At 32.2% G+C, this 15633-nt stretch overlaps 2 protein-coding genes across 5 annotated transcripts in view; one reads left to right on the forward strand and one right to left on the reverse strand.

Moving 5' to 3' along the window:
* Nucleotides 1-1835: 1835 nt before the first annotated feature.
* LOC141461851 (transmembrane 7 superfamily member 3-like) lies at nucleotides 1836-8138 on the reverse strand. Its single transcript, XM_074143252.1, has 8 exons — nucleotides 7864-8138; nucleotides 6064-6390; nucleotides 5205-5464; nucleotides 4946-5120; nucleotides 4297-4461; nucleotides 4049-4201; nucleotides 3051-3311; nucleotides 1836-2207 (listed from the first exon to the last, which is right to left on the reverse strand). The coding sequence occupies exons 1-8, from the start codon at nucleotides 7934-7936 to the stop codon at nucleotides 1981-1983; spliced, it is 1641 nt and encodes a 546-aa protein (XP_073999353.1). The 5' UTR covers nucleotides 7937-8138; the 3' UTR covers nucleotides 1836-1980.
* Nucleotides 8139-8232: 94 nt separating this feature from the next.
* Nucleotides 8233-15633, forward strand: part of LOC141461850 (ankyrin repeat and SAM domain-containing protein 1A-like) — a 49593-nt gene continuing 42192 nt past the window's right edge. For all 4 annotated transcript variants that reach the window (XM_074143248.1, XM_074143249.1, XM_074143250.1 and 1 more), the window contains exon 1: nucleotides 8233-8477. In XM_074143248.1, coding sequence (XP_073999349.1) covers nucleotides 8374-8477 — 104 coding nt within the window. In that variant the 5' untranslated portion in view covers nucleotides 8233-8373. The remainder of the gene's footprint in view (nucleotides 8478-15633) is intronic.

The raw sequence follows: 15633 nt of genomic DNA on the forward strand, positions 1-15633 counted from the left end.
TTGCTTGGTAATTACTTCATAAAATATTTCATGACTAAACTACGTCAAGGTTTTTCATGCCGATTAAAAGTACTTTTTGTTATTAATTTATATTTTGAAAGTATTGTTTGTTCTGATTTTTAGTGTAACACGGTATTACTGTAATTAAATGGTTTTGCATTAGCATTCCTTTACTTTGTATATAAAATATGTTCAATAAACTCTTTTACTACTACTACTGATATAAATACAGATGCTAGTTGAAACTTAAAAAAACTAGAGATGGCACAATCTTTTTAAAAAAAGAAATTTCCAAAGTTTTCGTAGAACCAGTAACCATTTTAATGGAAAATAACCGTCATAGCATGTGCTATGGTTTTCGAGAACAGACGTAAGTTACTGTGTTGGAGCTAAATTTGCTGATAGTTTCAGACAATGAAAAATTGTTGGAACTAAGTTGTAGCACCTTAGAACTAATATGAGATTTGTGACTTTCAGGAGAAGTTTGACCATGGGTTTCTAAGAACATGCGAATCAGCAAAGTGGCGGACCCTCAAACACTGTTTTGAAGTTCTAGTCGTTACAAATAAATTTCGCGTCAGAAAAATTTAAAATGGGGGAAAAAGGAGTTAGAGAAACTGGGAGGGTACTCCTAGGCAACCATGGTTATAAAACGAGAAAGTCAAGATGATATGAAGATCAGCCCATAGAAATGTGATGAGGTAGTTGAGGAAAACGGTGTATCTCTAGGTCAGCGTTCCCGTTTTCCAACTAGGCTTAAGCTTATTCCCGAGAGACACATACTGAAGCAATTGCTTGAAATATAGTTGAGTTCCTTAAATGACATTTACGAGTGACGGGTTTTTCACAGCCATGAGAACCAATCTCTTTAAAGAGTTCGAAACCGAACAAGTGGTTAAAGAAAACAAGCAAGCTCTAATGGATAATCAAGATATGTATCCCAGCATTGCTAAGAATGGACATTATCATAAGCTACTCCAATCACAAACAAAGAATAACTTAATAAATAACTTCTTTAAAAAATTAATAACTATTATAAAATAAATTAAAATTAAACCACGATGTATATTTTGTCAATATTTGACAGTAATTTTGAAAATTTAAATTACCTAGTTTAAACTAGTTTACATCCAAATTTTAAAAAAATTGGAGTCCACTTTTTCATCATTTTGAAAAGTCGAAGCACTTAGAAATTCATCTTTTTTAAATAAACTTATATTCTCATGTTAGATTTTCTTTAGCATTCTGACTTGAGTTTGGGCAAGATTAATACCATTCTTCCCTTCCATTATACTTTTCTAATCCGATGAATTTTAAAAACTAATGCAACAAGAGAGAAAAATGGTGCAGATTATTCAACTAAAAGAATTCATTATAAGGGAACAGTTTTCTTAAACTTGTTCAGTAAGTTAACGAATAATAAAACTAATTTATTCTTCACTTTTTTTCGAATAGCTTGAAATTAAACCAAAAGTTGATTAAGCTGAAGTTACGATTAAACTGCAAGCATTAATATAAATTAAGTGCTCTTAAATAATTTCACAAAAATGACGTCTTCTCTCTAAATGGGACTTACTTGTACTTATTTATAATTTTTAATTACTCTTAACAAAGGTGGGTCTGCACAAGTGATCATAAGCGCCCAGGACCTTATCAATGGTTTTCCGCTAACACCGGCCAGTAATCACTTGTTAAGACAACTAAGGGCAGCACCGCCTGGACTCCCTTTGGTATCACCCGACATTCCAGTCAAGGCGTTGCCACTCTTTCTTTCCCTTTTACTTTCATTGAATTAAAAGTTAGAGAAATACCTGAATTATGTTTTTTGTACATAGGAACCCAATATATTCGTATATATTCAATTTATAAAAAGATCAAAAAATTAAATTTTGTTTCTGAATCAAAATTCCTTTTTTTTTCTATACTTCAATAATTTTAAAATGATTTGAGCAGTAAAAATGCAGTTATAATGCAATAGATCTACCCCGCAGTTGTACTCTCACTAGCAAGTGTATAATTTGGATAATTTGCATCAGCCATAAGTGAGGTATTTTCATCATGAACATCACGATTTACGCGTTCCTCAGGGTCGTCACGACGTAATACGACCGGTGTAGGCGGAAATGGAGGTCGATTCTTTGCCTGTGCCATCTGTCTCCATCTTCCAAGCCATATTAGCAGGATAGCAAACAGCCATAGCACGGTATCTAGAAAATAAAATAAAAATAAACAGATTTTTCCCCCTTAAATACACTCAGGTGCAAAAAAGGGACACACCCCACTTATTGGAGATAATGCCACGCCGATTCCCGAATAAAAGCGTAGGGTCAATCTCTTTTGCCCGACATTATCCAAAACATTAGGTATCATGTCTAATGACTAGAGGTTGGGACCAAATCTCCTCGTAAAAGGACATTTACTTAGTCTCTCTGTACAAATGGGCAAATGCAAGGCAAGCTGTCAGAAAACTCCAAGATATAAAGGAGAAGGTTTAGCGAGCTCAAATAACTAATATGTACGATTCCCAATTGCTCATCTGAACTCAAGGTGAATATCGCACAAAAGGGTGATAATTTTAAGAATAATTAATTTTGAGCTTTAAGAATTGGAGCTTAAGGTAAAAATCTTAAGTAGTCGAAAGCGGTCTCGAAGTTACCTAGCAGTACGAAACTAACCTAAAACAACACGTTGTGCATACGTTCGGTGAAGTAACTCATTAACACGTCGAGGAAAAACGAAGACAATATTTTCAAAGAAGGCAATGAAATAAGACATAAATACCGTGACAATTATTTGAATATATCTAATAAAATAATTTTTTATCACAGGGTTAATTATACTTTTTGGAATTAATTGATTCATTTCTTTCCCTGAGCCCCATAAAAAGTAATGAGGAGAACAATATAGAAGTTGTAAATGTAAAAAAAATATAATTAACTGAAAATTTTTAAACTGATAACAAATAAACCTGGTACTTTTTTTTTCTGTTTTGCAACCGAGTGTATTTTTCATTTACAAAAACAAAAACCAAAATGCTTGCATGTATTCACCTGGAACTTGTGTGGGAAATTCCGTATTTGCCAGATTAAATCCTTTGACTGTAGCACGACGAATTACATTGATAAACACGTACGCAATACTTGAGCCAACAGAAATAGCAATTGGCACAATTGTCATAAATGCACCAATTACACAACAGGCTGATATGTTTGACGAAAGAGGACGAGGTAAAGATAAAAACAGAAACATTAATGAAACAGAGAAGAATGTAATCCAATAGTTGATATCACTTTCGAATACTGGTAACAGATCTGTTAAAGAAAAAATAAATTTTAGAATACAAAAACAAAATATTAAAATAAAATTCAATATTTACCATAAACAATGTTAAAACTAAACATAAGATTGCAAAATTATCGAATATCGAGACGACACTGAACCACAGAAGTCATAGAATATTTGAAAATGGTGTTTAGAGAAAAATAATGGTAAAGCTAACAAAGCTCAATGTCTTGGGCGGGAAAAATAGGTTCTACTTTAAGTTGAAGATATTGAGAAAGCCCTTAGTAAGGAAACTCTCGACACATCGTCATTAAAAAGATAAAAAATAAGTTTATTCGAGAACATCACATATGTTCTCATAGGTAAGTAGATAAAATAATGAATGGTGAAAGGTACCATTCATGAGCAAGAATTTTAGCCACTTTTTAAATACTCCTATAATCATCGTGGTGCTCCGTGAAAGGCAATTGAAATTGCCTTTGTCAGGATTTTACATCCCGGATTAAGCAGATTTCTTAAAAGTTAATTTATTACCCAGTATCACTACGACAATATGACGAGAAATGATCTACTGAAGGATTTCTTCATTGGCAATTGAAAAAAGGAGGTCCTAGAATGTGAGAGCTACAGATGCTATGTGGGGAGATTATGGAGGAGATTCGGAAGCAAAAATATTTTGCGTTGTAATATTCTTATCCACCACTCCCCCACACCACAGAAACGATTAAACTACAACCTATATTTCTCCATACTGAGGAAAACTCACCACGAATAATTGAATATAAAATTGCAGTAATGAGACAGCAGCAGTTCAGTAACGGTATAACAACAGATAAAATAGGGCTATGTAAGCACCACCACGTTGAAGTCCATATAACGCCAAACACCATTCCAATAACAGTCGCTATCATTATAAAATCTACAAACAGATAAAATAATTTGTATGATACATAATTTATTAAATATTAAATTAGGGAATGAAAGAGGACTAGAATAGACCAAAAATGGACTTACCTACTTCCGTTGGTAAGAATTTTGTAAGTAGAACGTATGATACAAAAGTCCCAGTTACAGAGCCCATGACGAATAGATTTGTGTGATAATACCTATGCCCTTTAAAGCAAATAAATAACCCAACAAAAGCTAGCAGAGCATTTTCAACCTTCACAAATGTTGTCACTAAAATGATAAAAGTAATCATAATTTAAAAAAAAAAAATGTATCAGAAGAATTCATAAGAAATATCTGTACAGAAGATTTCTTCAAGACTGTATGGACATCATGACGGAGAATCGTTAAGCATTAAGAAGCTGCACATCCCTGTGCCAATAGACGTCCGGACACCTCTGGACTACTAATGCTAAGGGCTGTGGTAAACCACAAAATTGCTTGGTAGTAGAACAAGAGACAGAAGAAAAAGTTCATTTATTACCTAAGTTTCTACGGGCTAATAAAATGCATCAGCGCTTAATGCTATATTGCAACGCTAAAAAGAAACAGCATGATACTCTTTTCGCATTCAGGGTTTATTTAGCTGAAAGTTCAGCTACTCGGAGAAGAATAAACTGATGCTTTCGAATAAACTGATGCTTTCAAAGTTTTTTTAGGAGCAATCAGCAGATTTCGAGGTTTACTACCTATCTACTTATCGACCGGAACTTACTCGGCAATCCACAAGAATCGGTATTAATAGTAATGTTGCAGGAATAAGTAAAAGTAGGTACATAAACTGAAACGGCCCCGCTAGGTGCCGTTGCTACAATCGTGAAAACTCTTCCAATTCCAGGATAACTACTGAAGAGTCTTTGAAGAATTGGTCCTGTTGGAGCTTCTAAAGCCTACAATGTAAAAAAAAAAAAAAATTAGTTCGTAACTGAACAAGTAACTTATAAATCTGTGAAACAAATAAATAAAATACTCACCACTAAAGAGCGATAGATTACACTGTCATAGGTCATCATGTTTAATATACTAGTGAAATAAGTCTCTTCAGTGAAATCCCATTCAGGTACGAATGTATGATAGAATGTATACTTTACTCCTGATGTTTTATTGCAATATGTAGTACTATTGTACGAAGAAGGGCCACCATTGACGCTTATAATTGAGTCTGTATAATTAATATCTAAATATGGCGCCATCTCAGTTGGTGATGCTAGAGCACAGCCTCCTGGCACAGGACCTTCAATAAAGGTTTGTTTTTTTTTAATTCAAAATTCAATAATTATTATATTAGTAAAACATAAGAAGATTTCTTGAGTCTTTGATTTAACCTTCGAAGTATTACCAAAACAGCAGAGCTTTCACGCGAATAAAAGTAGTGATATTTAAAGACAACCAAATGATTTTTCCAATCAAAACATAAAAAATACTCTTCACAATACTTTAATATAGGGCATTCCCCCATAATGGTTCTGAAGCGTGGAACAAAAGAGATATAAATACACTGTAAAGCTTCTGAAAAAAAAAATCGTTAGACGTATACGGTTAGGTATAAACTTTAATAGGCACATCGATATGAGAAGCTTATATATTCTTGTCAGATGTAAGAAACTGGAAAGTCGTCACAGTAAACAAGGAGAGAAAAGGATCGAGAAGGCCTAGACCCAATATTGGCTTGTAGCCGAGCAAAAGAAAATGCTTTTCGCAATCTCATAAAAGGTGAAACCAAAGATCTTACGTTACCTTCAATAATTATAAAACGTAGGCTTGTATTTTTCGGTTTGAATTTGTGCTAATGCTATTTTTGATGGCAAATCAAAAACCAAAATCATTACTTACTTTTATCAGTGTATCCAACCGCTGCAATTAATGCGTGAATTTTCCAATTATGAAAACTTCTCAAATAAAAGATCAGAGTAGATTTCAACTTTGTGAATTTAACGAGACCAATATTTGTGCCGTTCACATTGTTGTTGTTTGTAATATCATTGGTGTATTTTAGTGTAACTGGATACAGAAATGTATGAACTTGTAAGACAATAAAACTGACATTATTTGAGATTTCTGTTACTTGAATAGTAATACTAGCATTAGCAGGCAATGTTACTTGTTTACTAGCGTATTCAATGGTATAGTTTTTTAGTGAGAGCATCACAATTCCACCATCTGAAAATTAAAAAAAATAAAATAAGTGGCACCGAACTGAAATACTGGTACATCTTAAAAATGTAGTTTTCAAACTTGAGGTTGAGGTGATGAAGGAAAAAAGACAGTTTTCCGCAATGACAATGCTGATAAGATTTAACCAAAACCCCCTTAACAAATTACAAATTATTACAGCAGACAGATTTAGAGAGGAAATTTACATTTAAAACCAAATTCACTGAGTCCAGAATCACTTATGGTCAATGGGTCTGTACATTCAAAAAGTAGATATATCTATGTGATGAGTTATAAGCAACAGTTTGTGAAATAATTGCAATAATTCACCATAAAAACGTAATACCTCTCAACTTACAATGCCGATTAAACCAATAACAACATGTCAATGTATAGATATTAAGCACGAAGTTGTTTTATACGGAAAAAGAGGGAAACAGAAAAAAGAAGTCTTTGCTGCTTTCAACATTTCATTATCTCCGCTGAGAAAGAAAACGAAAGAAATTATACAATAAAGTAAGTAATTAGATCGGTGGAGGGTGCACGAACTCCCGCGCGGAGATAACGGTTTCAAAACCAGTTTTCTACCCCTATCTGCTCTCTCTTAATTCACTTTCTGGTGATTGAGTGTTGTGGTTAAGGAAATACTGCCCGGAAACCGGCATGCACCAAAATGCCTACAGGCACCAATCACTTCGAATTTCGCGTTAATTAAGAATATTATAATAATAATATCAATAAAAAAAGCAAATATGAACACAGATATGTACAATTACTGGTAAATGCACATACCCCACATTTCCCATGCTATTACGCAATATTAAGCATACTTTTTCCTCCAAATATATTATCTATGGTTTGTACTTCCCAGTACAACAGGAAAAATCAGCGAACTGTGATTCTATTATCAGTCAAAACTGACTAACTTTTTTAAAGATAAAAATGAAAAATGCGGACACTGAAATGATACACATTTAATCTGAGGTAGTAGGTACACATAAACTAGACTCAAACTGTTAGCATAAAGTACCTACAAAGTAATACATGGATGTAACCTTATGAACGGAAATCAATTCAAAAGAACCTTATTTTATACATAATATTTTGCGTGAATAGATAAATAAATTTGCTAATTCATGTACAGAAACAAATGAAAAATAAGAATTGGCTTAGAATACTTAATTGGCAAGTGAAATATTTATTTCGTTAAACTGAACGAAACCTGACTTATAAATATTCATTACTGCCGAATATCATGCTTTAGATCAAACTAAAACTATTATTACGAGTATTTATGAGGTAAAAAGTAAAGATACGGTCTAAAACAATAACACTAAAATGAATAAATAGTCAAAGTCAGTCTTAGAATTAAAACAAAATGAAGCTGCTAAAAAGTAAAAAATAAGCCAATACATACATAAAAAGTATTAAAATTTCAAAAACATACACTTGTATCAAAAATTAACGCAATATTCTCACCTTCAATTAAATTGTCATCTGTCTCTATTGCATCTGCTTGAAACATAAACAATAACAATAGCCACAGAAACATGTTTAGTTTATATAAACCACTGCTTCAGTTGTTTAAAAATTAATAAGTTTGTTAAAAAATGTTAGCAGAAAATCAGGTATATATATAGGTAAGAAAAATTTACAATAAATTAAAGAAAGTGTTCTTAGTAACGAAACAAAGTTAACCGGGTGAAGCCACACAAACTTATTCGGCTAGCTCTGACTCAAACAAACATCTCTCCCTAGTCCCAACTGATTTTATTGATTTCTATTTTCAACCAGCTGAGCAACAGTTGCGAAACCCGCCCTCTAGTAGCGCTGTCCTCACCTACGGGTGTCTTGTTATTGTTGGATCAATGAGTGAGGTTTGGAAGTTATTGTAAAATGTGATAATTATGTAAAAAATATATATATTAAACAGAGAGAAGTGTTGTGCGGTTCTTTCATTCGACTGATAGAAAGTTTCGGAATATAGCTATGGGGAAGGACCAGGAACTACTGGAAGCAGCGCGAAACGGCAACCTACCCATAGTAGAAAAAATACTTGGTCAAAGGGCTAAAAGGAGTGGTCCTCTAGCCAGGTACTATCCGATATTTTGACTCATTATTTATTGAAATTTAACTCTCATAAATTTAAAACATTCATTTAGGAAAAACAACGGTGGGCTTTCTTTTAACCTAGGTACTATTCTTCACTGTTTTTTTTTATTATTATTATTAATAAAAACAGAAGGAATAAAATAATAGTAAAAACTATTAAACTAATGGGAATTGACATCTACATAGATATTCTAAGATAATCACGTACAACCGATACCAAGCTCAATAAAGATTAATCTGTTGCATATTTTAAATACATAAAAAGTACTTTTTTGCCAGTAACTTTGCGCTTTAGAAAGTATGAATTATTTTTCCATTTACTATTTAATACTTTAAAGCGTTTTAAAATGAGTTTGTTCACAATGTACAAGTGTAACAGAACCTTAACTTGATTTTCATATATATTTCATCTATATTCCTATTTATTAATTTTGTTGTTTTTAATCTATTTTTATAAGATAAATGTATGCTAATTGAATCAGCTATTGTTGAATCATCTCATAAAATGTCTGAATCAGCTATTTTTTGATAACCTCTCCAATTATTTATAGGGATGGTGTGATGTAACTCTCCCAATACACTTAAAAAATTAGCTTTAATTTCTCCTAAAATATTTAAAGCATGAGTTTTATTTTGTACTTATACTTCAACGCTAATTCTTAAAAATTAAAACGACTGTTAGTAAGTAATGATTTATACATTTTTCGTCTCCCTTTCCATAATAACTCGAACTCACTGTCATAACTTAGATTGTACTGGATTCTTTTCAACTGTCTCTTTTTGTGAATATTGATGTAATTTAGATCGTGAGATTCTTACCAAAGAGGATCAAAGTTTCATCTTTCCATGGACTGTTTTCGGAATAAGAGTATAATCCGTTCCAAACTGACCATCATTTCACAAAATTTTTGACGCGCCTGTTGCCTGTTTTCCAAAAATCCTTTACACACAAAATATGGACATCTTATAAAAATCGCCTTTTCGTTTACAATCTGGTCCTAATGTAGTCTTAAACCAAACTACATATCTCACGCAGCTGTTTTGACTATTTCTACAATAATCATGGTTTCAAAGTCATTGACACTTTATATTAATGTATTTAAAAGCGTATTACTTAAAATATTTATTTAAAATATGAGTAAGTAAAATTACAAAAATCGATTTGCTTCTCACCTATCATGTTTAAAAATGTATAGGTCTCTCTCTATCTGTAGAGTTTCATCTTCTATATATTACGTAAATCTTTGCATTACTCCCGAAAGTAATCTCGGGCAAGAAAAGAAATCTCATTTATTTGATATATTAGGGTAATCAATCTAACTTGGAAAGAGAAATTGGGTAAAAAAGCTGGATGTAAATGTTTCTCTTAATCTTTACCCAAAACCTTCTGCGTTCGCCTGGTGACTGAATGCAGGATTGGCGAACTCATTTGACAAAAAGCTACTATTCTATTGTTCTATTCAAATAAGCAAACTCGAGACGTTAAAAACAACAGGAAATCTGTGAGCTGTAATTTTTTTAAAGACTGCTCTGATGATCATGAAGGATCGTAACAGTTTGAAAGCGGTTTCTAAGTTCCCCAGCATTACAGTTCGATCTTCAAACTTCGGTTAATATTCTTATTCTTTTCTGATCTGAGCTATCTTTAAGATGGTTTTGGGTTTCCAAAACTCCTTCATGTTTACTTCTGTGGCTCTGCGGGTCCTATGTCGGAGGTTATGTTCTGTTGAGGTTACGTAATAGACATTCATTGTAATTTTCCACTTACTGTTTTGACCACTTTTAGATTAGTGTTTTTGAAGGTTCAAATGTACATGTAATAATTGTCTTGTTTTAATATAACAAAAAATTAATAATAGTGAAATTCAATAGGTGTTGAACGCATTTAAAATTGTTTTTTTTTTAGTCTTTTGACTTCTCTGTCACCTCATTTCGCACATTTTTCTATTTGACTAGTCACATTTTATTTGACACTACTTGCTTGGCTCTACAAGTGAGTTCTACAAGTGTTCGATGCCCTTTAATACTGACATTCTTTCTAAAAGAGCAACTTTAATAGCACATTATCGTCAGATAGCTTCTTTTTTTAACTCCCTATTTTAATAACAGAAATCTATCGTTAATTGTTTAATTACGCTACTTAATTTATCTTTTCTCAATAAGTTTATGCTATATGTGCTTTGATCTCCTGTTCACTATTTCTTTCACACAGTCTGAATTTTTGTTTTGGTAGTTAGCTCATTGTATAAGTACAGTTTTTCAAATGTTTCGGTTACATGTTTACTTCTGTGGTTCTGCTGATCCTATGTCGGAGGTTATGTTCTATTGAGGTTATATAACAGCTGACAGTGACTTCGCGTTGAGGTAGCCATCTTGATTTTTATTTATGTTGTATATTTTTTAATTAATAGAATTCAGAAAATTTTTAAAGTTTCAAAAAAGGTGTTTTTTTTTTTAATTTTCATTAGCGATGTTTCACTGCCTCGAGTCTATTTTGTCTAGGTTTCTTTGTTCTGCAACTTTCTTCCTATTTTTCTGAGGAATTAAAAGACAGAAGTCATAGGAAGTACAAATTCGTAATGAATGACTCCTTCTTAGTTCTTAAAAGCACAAATCAACTTTTTTCCAACTTGCTCTCTAGCATCAACTTAAACCAATCAATCCACCATCTGTCTTCAGGATTCAACTGAAATTAATAAATTACATATCTTTTTTTGTAGGAGAGCATGTCAGAATTTGTTTTTAAAGAATAGACCGCCTGTTGAGGTGTGAATTTATGGGTCACGCTGACCTACATCTCCTATTACATGGCATGGACCTGACGACTTTAGATGTTTTTGGACACTGTCAGTTCTGCAGCAAGTGCTTGAATAGTTGTGGTCGGATTTAAGTCAAAAAACTTATTATCAACGTTACTTATTGGCTACTCTGAATCTGTCTTTCATTTAAATTCATCACTTTAAATGTTTGGAGACAACGTTTAGCTAATTTATTTTTTTAATGATTTAACATTGAAATAAGTATCTCTTCGCCTTTTTCTCCAGAATTATAGTAAAATATTCTATAAAACGCTACTATTATACTATTATTAAAATGAATTTTTGTTTTCTAAAAAGTGTCACACCTAACCTGACTTTTTTATTCTGGAAAACTACCATTTCTAGCTATACTACTCACTATTTTGAATTTGTAGATTTTTATATTTGGACTGCTGTTTGTGTTTATTAATTTATTAAATATTATTTTGACGATATCTCAGAAGCTATTTACAATATAATAAAAATTTCAATTTAAAACGTGATTTTGAACTTCTTTGACTCAGATTTACTTTCTCTGAATCCTCTCTGAAGAAGCTGATAGGATTAAAAAAGAAATTAATTTTGTAATTTTTAGTAAGCATGCACATAGTAGCAGGGTATTGTAGTTGTAAAATAATACACTCATATTTCCACTAAACATTTTGTGTTTGTGTGCTTAATATTATTTGATTGGTTAATAGCTGTTTTAATTTCCCTGCTTATCCTCAAGCTTTTTTTATATATTTATATTTATATTAGTGCCATGCGCTTCAATTATTTATTTACAATTTTTTTATTTATAATGTTAGATGTTTATCATCCGTTAAAGTTTAATCTTGTTCCTTTATTTTATAGTGAGGTTCGTCAGAAATGAAGTGTTTTATTCTAAATGCCAACGTTTCTGCATACATTCAAGTTAAACGGGAAATGTATGAGATACACACCCGGATAGGGCGTAACAACGGAAGATCTTGATCAAGCTGAGGTCAGAAAAATGGACTAGATGGAAAAATCGTTTCGAGACGGCTTTTTAAACTAATAGATTGTAGATTATAAAGCGTTGTGTTTATAAGTTAAATCCACTGCGTCCTAAAAGATCTACAGTGGCTCCCTAATGTATGTTGTGCTTAAATATAAGCGGAGGCTAAGTTTGTGTGCTTGGGATAAAGTTGGACTTTGGATTCGCTAAACCCAAATAAATTGCAAACATCATCAAAACCTATGTGTATGTGTTCGTGATGTCAGTAATATGTGTTGTTTGGCTGGGATACCCGCAGGGACGCCAAAATCCCTGAAGAAGTGGCTAGCCCACTTCCCCCCCTACGGGATGGGTAAACTGCTGATCTCAAATTAAGTTGATCAAATTTCTATGTATAACGTGGATCAGTAAAATCGGTTTGATCTTAAAAAAAAAAAAAAAAAAAAAAAAAAACACCTTACCATTTGAATTTCTGTGTATAACATCAAACATCACAGCATGAAAATGTGGTTAGTTGCGTAGTCTTTAGAGTTTATCCGTCGTAGCTGCCATGTTTAGTGTCTCCCAGACCGTTTAGGGCATTCATTCATAATCACGCAACTGATTGTTTTAGTAAAATTAAGTATTAGTGTCAAAGAGAGAGTTTTTGCATCCGGAGAGTATGTCGAAACGTTGGCATCTTAACAGTTAATTTCAGTCTTAAGTTCTTCTCCTTTATTATTATTTATTATTTCTTTATTTTTTCCCACTTTTAAAGAAATATTTTGTGTTTTTTTTCAAATTCTAATAAATTTTTGTTTTTTTGTTTTTTTTTTTTTTGTTTTCCGTTTATTTCAAAAAATTTGGATGACCTGCACCAAGTTGAGGCAACACGCTGCTGCAAGATCAAGAATTTTCAACATCTTTTTCATTTTGGAAAAAAAGAATTAATTGTACTTTAATAATGAACCGATTCCCACTTATTCCCAATATTTATTTTTTATCTTGCCCTCAAATAATTATTATTATTAATTAACTCCTATTATTTTCATATGTTTTTTAAAGTTTCCATTTTGTAAAAATTATTTAAAATCAAAGTGTTTGCTATGTCAACTTATAAAAAGTGGCTTGTATTAATAAATTATTATTTTATTTATTTGTTAGGCATAATTATTTAAATTTAAACTACTAAAAATTGAATAAAGATTTTTTATCCTCATAGTTGTCAAATCTTTCTGTATTAGAGTATGTTTTCCCTGCTCACATATTCTTCTCCATGTACCCTTATCTGGATGGTACAATTGGAACTACAATGGTAATGAGAAACATCGCAAATTTAATGCAAACAGTGGTAAATTGCACGAAGTTGTTTGGTTACTGATAACATTGGACGCATGCACCCCTTGTATTGTTACATTATGCCCATTGTACTCTATTCCCACTATAACACTAACTGCATGCAATATGTGCCGCTGTTATGTATCATAAATGTATTCCTATTCCTTTCATTTAATTGTATATTAGGTTGTTACAAAATATATATATACATGTCGGAGTAAACGATTTCAGAATAGAAGCAGGGCTACCAAATAATATTGTAACATTATTGTGTCGATTATTTGTTGACCTAATAGTTTTCTGTTAGTTTATTTTTAGTATATTATAGGTTCTGAATTTAATTTTCTTTAACAAAATAAAATAAATATAATTACCTAAATCTTTAATATTATAAAATTAATCAAAGGTAAATTGTCTTTAAGTATTCCAACGTTTTCCAAGAAGGGCCTGCTTAAAATGATTCAGCGTATTCAGTGCAACAACCCAAGCACTAAAGCGATTCATTCTTATAACTCAGGCGTGTATGGATAAGCCTTGGGAATGGGAATCATCGAACTTCCCACTTCATCCTAGTTATTCCCTGCCCAAGAACAATGTAACATGCAAAGCTCTGTTCTTTCCTAAATTGTCTTAAACCCAAAGTCATCACTAAAAATTAGGGACACTTGCCAATTATGTGAACTGCCAGAGTCTTCGAGCAAGCCAAACCCACATTATACTCTTTCAATTGGGAGGAGTCTTTAGGAGAAGAAGTGCAGACTGAATCACTCATATTTTCAAAATAATGTCTGTCCTCTTGTGACTGAAGACTCATTAGACTGAAGTCTATTGGACACACTCCATTGATTGCTCTATTCCATATAAACAAACAAGTCCTGTTTTTCGATGCTGAATGTTCTCAACTATTTCTGAACCTCTTTTCAGGACCACTGCCATGTCTAGGAAAGCACAAATAGGTACATCAAAAACTAAAATATGTATTATATTAGTTCGTGTTTCCATTTAACCAATTTTCCACAAAACTAGGCATTCCAGCAATGCCTATTAGCTTTCCTTGATACTAACAGTGGATGGAACTGTTTATTGCCTATTTTTTTTCAGGCTGGGCTTAACGTCGTAAGTACGAATTAGGTATCGTGGACTGGAGCGGTAGCACATACTTCACTGTAAACAATTTTTTCTAACAAATAAAAAGTAACTATGTGCGAGAGTCGAACCGGTGATCTCTTACATACTAAGCCACGTTCTTACCCACTAGACCATCACCCGCCCCTGTTGCCTCTGTCTCTGGAAGCAAAAGTAGTTAAAAATGCCGTTTTATTTTGCAACAGCCTATTATCATTGGCTTTTAAAGCATGCACTGCTATATATAGTACCATTATTCATTGTTAAAATTTTAAAAAAAATTATTAAATAATTTATTATCCCTAATCATTCTAATGTATTTATTGTTTATATTTTTGCTATGATTTTTTTTTCCTTCTGTGCAATAATTTTAGTTAAAATAAATGATTTTTTTTATTTAGCCTTGTTTATCTATTCCTTTTGCTTGTTTTCTTATTGCTTAAGTATGACAATGAACGCAACCTGCCGTGCTTGGTAACCGCAATCCAAGGTGCGCTTAAACTATAGAGAATCATAAGCACCAAACGAGAAATCTGTTTTTTTTAAAAAAAAAAAAAAAAAAACGTTCCAAATTAAAGTTAAAAAAATGTTAGTTTACTTATACTTGTAAAATTAAAAATTACGATCGAGTCAAAGTTTCTAAATTGCGTTTTCAACTGAAGTATTTTTTCCTGAGTCCAAAAAAGTGGTATATAAAAGGTCTTTCTGTCTTATATGTTATTAAAAAGAGTTAAATGTGTTACCATAGTTCTTAGTTGAAGAATATTCCTCCACCAGATGTAGTATTTTCCTAAATAAACAATTTTTGTCAAGAAATCCGTTTTAGGACAGGTCTGAGGAGGTATGATGGAGACAGACTTGTCTCTAATGTGCCATTTATTAGGTGTGCTGTACGATTTTACTAACCAGATACTCTTA

Source organism: Rhodnius prolixus, unplaced genomic scaffold (assembly GCF_049639745.1).
Source record: "Rhodnius prolixus isolate KJV_2025 unplaced genomic scaffold, Rpr scaffold_12, whole genome shotgun sequence".
Taxonomy (NCBI): domain Eukaryota; kingdom Metazoa; phylum Arthropoda; class Insecta; order Hemiptera; family Reduviidae; genus Rhodnius; species Rhodnius prolixus.